An 8,719-nucleotide genomic window follows, 5' to 3' on the forward strand; every position below is an offset into this window, starting at 1 on the left:
CGAAATTTTTGTGTTTAGGAATTATTTTCAGAATCAAATGACTTTATACAACTATAAGGTGATGTTAGTGCAATTTTTAGGAAAGGTTGGAAAAGTATTTCTAGAAAAAATGTCTCTATGCACCATTAGTGTATCATCTTTCCTCGAACAATCTTCTTTCCTCAACACTTTTGACTGAAATTTCTTTTAAGGATTTAAATTCTTCATCTTCTTTTCTACTTATTGAATTTTCTTTGAAAAAATAAAATGGATCACCATTCAAATACATTTTACCACAACTTGTGGAATTTTTTATTGTAGGTTCTACAATTCATTATACTTCTTTTACTTTTTCCCCTTCAATTTGGATACAACTCTTTTTCTTCCAAGAGGCCTTGCATGCAAAAAATTAAATATGAGAAGAAAACATTACCCCTAGCCAAATGACAAGGTGCCATACACAATCAAAAAAATATCTAAGTCTAAAAACTTTCTCAATTTCAAAAGTAGACAAGCCCAATTTTATGGTATTGAAAAAAAGTCTATTCACTATTTTAAAGATAGCAAAAAAAAAAAAAAAATTGACACTTGGATGAAAAATAAAAGACCTTACTCAGGCTGATTGTTGGGTACACACCTTTTCTTCGCACGTTGTGGGTTTATAAACTTTGCAAGGTAACAAATTGAAGAAGAATCTGTTATTGACAGTGATCAGGTCTCCATACCTATTGTTGTTCAAGACACAGTTTAGGCACTAGAGGACAATGTTCAGGCTCCTATTCTTGACATTGTTCCGGATCAAGACAACAATGAGATTCTTCCTCTTGCACCACCTTTAGAATAAACTCAACAACCTCAAGAAGTGCCATTAAGGAGAACCACTAGGGAGAGGAGACATGAGATTCCAAATGATTATATCATATTTCTCCAATGACTTTTGGGATCTCATCGAGTTGCCTAAAGGTGTAAAGCCCATTGGTTGTAAATGGATATTTAAAACCAAGAGGAATTCAAATGGAAATGTCGAGAGATATAAGGCCCGTCTAGTCGCTAACGGCTTAACTCTAAGGGAAGGCATAGACTATAAAGAGACTTTCTCTCTGGTATCTTCGAAAGACTCTTTTAGAACAATAATGACACTAGTGACTCATTTAGATTTAGAGCTACATCAGGTGGATGTCAAAACTGCTTTTCTTATATGGTACAGCCAAAAAACTTTGTATCTGGTGATCCAAAGTCTATGGTCTGTAAATTGAAGAAATCCATCTATGGTCTCAAACAGGCTTCCTGTCAATGGTATCACAGGTTCCATCAAGTCATAACCTCGTACGATTTTGAGCGAATGTGGTTGATGACAGTGTATATCATAAGTTCAGTGGGAATAAATATATCTTACTGATATTATATGTCGATGATATTTTGCTCGCTAGTAGCGATATAGGCTTACTGCATGAAACCAAGAAATTTTTGAAAAAGAAATTCGAGATGAAAGATCTTGGTGATGGCTCTTTTGTATTAGGTATACTGATACTTAGAGATCGTTCTCAAGGTATCCATAGGTTGACACAAAAGAGCTATATCAATAAGGTTTTGAGTAGATTCGACATGCAAGATAGTAAACCAGGAGACACACCCGTCGCTAAAGAAGACAAGTTTAGTCTCAAACAGTGCCCTAATAATGATCTTGAAAGAAAAGAGATGCAAAAAATTCCCTATGTATCAGTAGTAGGGAGTCTAATGGATGCTCAAGTTTGTACTCGTCCTGACATAGCATTTATAGTAGGAAGGTATTTGAGTAATCCGGGTATGCAATATTGGAAGACAGCCAAACGCGTGATGCCTTATTTGAGGAGAACAAAAGACTACATGCTCACTTATCAGAGATCAGACAGTTTAGAGATCATTGGGTTCTCTAACTCCGACTTTACCGGATGCCAAGATAGCAAACGCTCCACATCAAGCTACATCTTTATGTTGGGTGAAGGAGTTATCTCATGGAAGTTTGCTAAGCAGACTCTCATAGCTTCTTCAACCATGGTTGCGGAGTTCATTGCTTCTTTTGAGGAGTCCAACCACGAAATACGGTTGCGAAACTTTGTCACTGGACTGCGAATGGTAGATAGCATTGACATGCCATTAAAGATATACAGTGACAATAACTCTGCAGTACATTATTCCAGCAACAACAGGAGCTCAGTGAAGTTTATCAACATTAAGTTTCTAGTTGTTAAGGAGAAAATTTAGAATAAGCAGATTTCTATAGAACATATAGGGACGGACTCTATGCTAGCAGACCCATTAACCAAGGGTTTAATGCCTAAGGTCTTTCATGAGCACACTGCTCATATGGGAGTTATTTATGAGGATACCTTGGTTTAGTGGGAGTCATTTTTTGTACTATATGTTTGCTTTAGACATTGAGTTATTCGATTTTTCATGTAATAAAATTGATTGCTTATTATTCTATTTATGAACTTGCTTGTGTTTTTCTATGTGCAATGTTCACATTTCATTAAGGACTTTGGAAAGATCTCACTAAAGACAAAAGGACCAGTTGGAAATAGGCATGTCTGAGATACAAATGCGCGCCTAAAGAATTTATGATATAATTATTTCAGGAATAATATGTAACCTAAGTGGGAGATTGTTAGGAAATTCACGTTTCCTATTCTAATTTGGGCAACATATTTATTATTCAATTATATTTTCTATTTTTAATGGAATGGGCTGAAATTAAGTTATCTACTTTTGTTAAGCCCATTAAGGAATATGGGCCATGGATATGAGCAAATTGAGTAGATACCATAGGGAATTATGGGAACCCTATATAAGGAGACACTTTATGGTTATGGTCCAAAATATATACTAAATCATACACAATTTCCCTTCTCCCCATCCGGAATAGAAATGAAGGTCCCATTGAGGAACTAAGGAGGTTTAGTTGAGGAAGATCACAAAACCAAGAATTACTTAGTTGAATGCTGCAGAATTCCGCAACAGGTGATTGTTTGGAATGGATCCAGGTATTTATCCAGAATCCTAATATCTAGAAAATAAATTTAATAAAAATAGAAACAAACAAAGTTAAAACAAAGAGAAGACTAAGCCATGATGGCTTCATTTAATGAGGGAGTGAACATAATTCCAATTACTTATTCCAAAACAAAAAAAACCAACATTGTTAAACGTTCAACATAATTGAGGAGGGGAGAGAAGAGAGAAAGAGAATGAGAGAGTTTTATTTTTTTGTGTCATAAATTTTTATTTGAGGGAATGTATGTTTAAGATAAAGAATGATTTAAGTGTTATTTTTAAGGATTTTTGTATTCATTAGAATGATTTCATTTCTAAGCTTCTTTGCATATGGAAATGTATTTTTTCCAAATTTTATGGTGTTATCAAATTTACATCATCTTTATTATTATCCCATTTATTTACACACATTATCTGTTCTATTGTTCAATAAATAGGTAAAATAAAATGGATATGAAATGGCTTATTCTATATACTAAGAATAATGTACACCGATATACCCATATATAAATAGAATGGTATATAAAATAATTTATTCTATTTCATTATTTTGGAGTGAAAGGACGACCTCAAACCTTGGATTTTTTAGTTGAATCAGGTTCCCCACCCTACCCCCTACCACATCCCTTCATTCCATGTCCATCACTGTTTTGCAACATCTGACCCATTCAACTTTTTTATATAACTTTATAAAAAAAAAAACTTGCATTTTAAGTTTGGGATAGGGATGGAAAAACCCGTCCTTGACCAATGTCTTACAATGGGAGAGAGGGGACTCGAGTGTAACGCTAGGAGAAGTGGGTTTTCCCTCTTCTTGAGTCTTATAGACCCGTAACCTAGACAAGGGATCTATTCTAATTGAACCCGATTTAACATGTCAGTCCATGCTAGGATCTATAATATAGATCTTAACCCAAAGTTTTAGAAAATTAATTTAATGGAAAATAAAATAAAAAAATTTAAAACAACACATTTATTGAGGGAGAGAACATAATTTCCATCACTTATTCGACTATAAAAAAACCAATGTTGGAAGATAGGGCCCAAGCCCACATGACCAAGAAGGCCCACATATCCAAGTGTGTTAGAAGATGGGCCCAAACCCATAAGACCAAGGAAGACCCATGCATCCAAGAGATATAGAAGACGAGATTAAGGCCCACATATCAAAGAGAAGGTTCATAGGCCCACATACAATGATGGTAGGATAATAAATAAAGAGTCATCTAATAGAGATGACAATGATGTAATTAGGTTAAAGTTCCAGGGTTAAAAGGCTAAACCCTAAGTTCGGGGGTATTATTGTAATACAATAGTTTGATTAATCTATAAATTGAGCTTTAAGGGAAGGGTTAGGATTATAAGTCTACAACCTCCTTCTTCCTCTTGTTTTTTTACAATTTTTTTTTTTTAAAATATCAACGATTGGGATTCCATAACGGAGGAACTTTATACCCTGTCAAATATATCAACGATTGGGATTCCATGATGGAAGGGACACCATGATGGATGAGCTTATTATTACATCTATCATCCCCCCCCCCCCCCCCCCCCCCCTCTTAATTGGCCACTCAGCCCTCATGGAATAGAGCACCAACATGAGGGGGAGTGTTGGAAGATGTGGAGGATGGCTAATTTATACAAAAAAAGATTTTACACACCATTTTCAGCAAGCTGGGAATTCATGATGTTCTCTTACCCCCAGCTTGAGGGGGAGTGTTGGAATATGGGCCCAATCCTACATGAGCAAGGAAAACCAACATATCTAAGAGTATTATCAGATGCGTCCAAGCACATAAGAAGTAGGATCCACCATGATTACCACGAGCTGACATCCTTATCACATAAGTTGGAAGATCAAGAAGGACTCATAAAGATAACCACAAGATGGTTGGAAGATCAAGGACTCACAAAGCTAACCATGAGCTGGCATCTTTATCTTATGGCCACATCCTAGAAGAGTTCTAGTTTTAGTCATGTTAATCTTCTATTTATTTTGGATTATTTAATTATGCTTGGACTTATCTTTAAGTGTTAGAGTTTGGGAGTAATTCAGACAAAGGTAGTTTTATTTTAATTGGACTCTACTACCTTCCTCTATTATAAACAGAGGTTCATGTACTCTGATTATAAAAACTTAATGAAGTATTTCTTTTTTTCATATATTCAATAGCTTTGAAGCCGAAAATTCAAACCTAGAATTTTTTTCAGAAATAAATAACTTTATACAACTATAAGTCCATGTTAATGCATTTTTTTAGAAAATGTTGGAGAAGTATTTCTAGTAAAAATGCGTCTCCATGCACCATTAGTGTCTCAAGTTTCCCTTAAACAATTTTGAAGCCAAAAATTCAAACCAGACAAATTTTTTGGTCTCGTTATTTTTGCTGAAACAAATGACTCTATACAACTATAAGGCAATGCTAATGCATTTTTTAGGATACATTGGAAAAGTATTTCTGGTAAAAATATGTTTTTAGGCATAGTGTCTCATGTTTACCTGAAACAGTTTTGAAGCTCAAAATTGAAACCAGGAAAATTTTGCCATTAGGCAATTTTTGCTGAAACAAATGACATTATCCAACTATAGGACCATGTTAATGCATATTTTTAGGAAAGTTTGGAAACTTATTTCTAATGAAAATTCATCTTCAAGGACCATTAGTGTCTCATGTTTCCCTGAAACAGTTTTGAAGCAGAAAATTCAAACCAAGAAAATATTGTGGTTAGGCAATTTTTGCCAAAACAAATGACTTTATACAACAATAAGGTCATGTTAATGCATTTTTTAGGAAACATTGGAAATAATTTCTAGTAAAAATATGTCTCCAAGCACCATTAGTGTGAGAATATTTTCTAGAAATAGTTTCGAAGCCGATAATTCAAACCAAGAAAATTTTGTGGTTAGAAATTTTTTGCTGAAACAAATGAATTTTTACAACTATGAGGTCATGTTAATGCATTTTTTCAGAAATTTATTGTAAAAATTCTTCTCCGGGCACCATTAGTGTCTCATGTTTTCCTTAAATAGTTTTGAAGCGAAAAATTCAAACCATGAAAATTTTGTGGTTAGGCAATTTTTGCTGAAAAAAAATAACTTTATACAACTATAAGGCCATGTTAATGCATATTTATAGGAAATTTTTGAAAAATATTTGTAGTAAAAATACGTTTTTAGGCACCATTAGTGTTTCATGTTTCTTTGAAACAATTTTTAAGATGAAAATTCGAACCTGGAAAGTTTTGTGGTTTGGAAATTATTGTTGAAACAAATGACTTTATACAACAATAGGGGCCATGTTAATTCATATTTTTAGGAAAATTTGGGAAAATATTTCTAGTAAAAATATATCTCCAGTCGCCATTAGTGTGAGAATGTTTCCTGGAAATGGTTTTGAAGCCAAAAATTCAAACCAAGGAAATTTTATGGTTAGGCAATTTTTGCTGAAACAAATGACTTTATACAACTATAAGGCCATGTGCATGTATTTTTGAGGAAAGGTTAAAGAAGTATTTCAATAAAAAAATATGACTCCAGGCACCATTATTGTCTCATGTTTCCTTGAAATAATTTTGAAGCAGAAAAATTCAAACCAGGAATATTTTGTGGTTACACAATTTTTTTTTAAACAAATAACTTTATACAACTACATGGCCACATTAATCCACTTTTTAGGCAAGGTTGGAAAAATATTTCTAGTAAAAATACGTCTCCAGGATTAGTGTCTCATGTGTTGCTAGAAACAGTTTTTAAGTTGAAAATTGAAACCAGAAATTTTTTGCAGGTTGGCTATTATTTGCTGAACCAAATGACTTTATACAACTATAGGACCATGTTAATGCATATTTTAGGAATAGTTAGAAAAATATTTCTTGTTAAAGATTACGTCTCCAGGGACCATTTGTGTCTCATGTTTCCCTTAAACAATTTTGAGGCTTAAAATACTGACCTGAAAAAATATGAGTTTAGGCATTTTTTTCCTAAAACAAACCACTTTATACAACTATAAGGCCATGTTAATGTTTTTTTTAGGAAAAAATTGGAAAATTATTTGTATTAAAAATGCGTCTCTCGGCACCTATATTGTCTCATGTTTCCTTGAAACAGTTTTGAAGTTGAAAATTCAAACCAGAAATATTTTGTGGGTAAGCAATTTTTTATGAAACAATGACTTTATAAAACTATCAGACCATATTAATTCATATTTTTAGGAAAGGTTGGAAAATATTTCTAGTAAAAATGCGTCTCCTTGGATCATTAATGTCTCATGTTTCCTGGAAACAGTTTTGAAGGCGAAGATTCTAACCAGAAATTTTTTGTGGATAGACAATTATTGTTGAAACCAATGACTTTATACAATTTATAAGGCCATGTTAATGCATTTTTAGGAAAATTTGGAAAATATTTCTAGTAAAAATAAGTCTCCAAGCACCATTACTATCTCATGTTTCTTCTTAAACAGTTCTGAAGCTGAAAAATTCAAACCAAGAAAATTTTGTGGTTAGGCAATTTTTGATGAAACAAATGACTTTATACAAACATAAGGCCAAGTTAATGCATTTTTTAGGATAGGTTGAAAAAGTAATTCTAGTAAAAATACATCTCTAGGCACCATTAGTGTCTCATGTTTCCCTAAAACTGTTTTGAAGCTGAAAGTTCAAACCAAGAAAATTTCTTGGTTAGGCAATTTTTGCATAAACAAATGACTTTATTCAACTATAGGACCATGTTAATGCATATTTTTAGGAAATGTTGGAAAAGTATTTCTAGTAAAAATATGTCTCCATGGACCATTATTGTCTCATGTTTCCCTGAAATAGTTTTGAAGCTAAAAATTCAAACCAGGAAAATTTTGTTGTTGGGCAATTTTTGTTGGAAGAAAATGGCTTTATAAAACTATAAGGACATGTTAATGAATTTTTTAATGAAAGGTTATAAAAGTATTATTAGAAAAAATACATCCCCAGGCACAATTATTGTGTCATGTTTCCCTGAAACAATTTTGAAGCTAAAAATTAAATCCAAGAAAATTCAATGATTAAGCAATTTTTGCTGAAATAAATGATTTTATACAACTATAAGGCCATGTTAATGCATTTTTTGGAAAGGTTGGAAAAGTGTTTCAAGTAAAAATTCATCTCCAGGCGCCATTAGTGTCTCATGTTTCACAGAAAAGGTTTTGAAGTAGAAAATTCAAATAAGGAAAATTTTGTGGTTTTGAAAATTTTCAGAAACAAATGACTTTATACAACTATAAGGCCATGTTAATGCGGATTCTAAGGAAAGGTTGGAAAATATTTCACGTAAAAATATCTGCAAATACCATTAGTGGCTCATGTTTCTCTGAAACAATTTTGAAACTAAAACTTCAAACCAAGAAAATTTTGTAGGTGGGCAATTTCTGCTGAAAGAAAAGGCATTGTACAACTATAAGACCGTGTTAATGCAATTTTTAGGAAAGTTTGGATATGTATTTCTCATAAAATTATGTCTTTTGGCACCATTAGTGTCTCATGTTTCCCTGAAACAATTTTGAAGCTAAAAATTCAAACCAGGAAAATTTTGCGGTTATGCAATTTTTGTTGAAACAAATGACTTTATACAACTATAAGGCCATGTTAATGCATTTTTAAGGAAACGTTGGAAAAATATTTCTCATAAAAATACATCTTCAGGGTTAGTGTCTCATGTTTCCCGGAAATAGTT

General features: G+C 32.9%; 1 protein-coding gene across 1 annotated transcript; it reads left to right on the plus strand.

Annotated features, from left to right (window-relative positions):
- Nucleotides 1-1,464: 1,464 nt before the first annotated feature.
- LOC137963098 (secreted RxLR effector protein 161-like) lies at nucleotides 1,465-2,223 on the plus strand. Its single transcript, XM_068810277.1, has one exon. It carries the CDS (start codon nucleotides 1,465-1,467, stop codon nucleotides 2,221-2,223), a length of 759 nt encoding a protein of 252 aa, XP_068666378.1.
- The last annotated feature ends 6,496 nt before the right edge of the window (nucleotides 2,224-8,719 follow it).

The sequence above is a fragment of the Aristolochia californica genome, unplaced genomic scaffold (genome assembly GCF_029961685.1).
Source record: "Aristolochia californica isolate CCGP_79_NKW_82.1479 unplaced genomic scaffold, dmAriCali1.0.hap1 SCAF_4, whole genome shotgun sequence".
Lineage (NCBI taxonomy): Eukaryota > Viridiplantae > Streptophyta > Magnoliopsida > Piperales > Aristolochiaceae > Aristolochia > Aristolochia californica.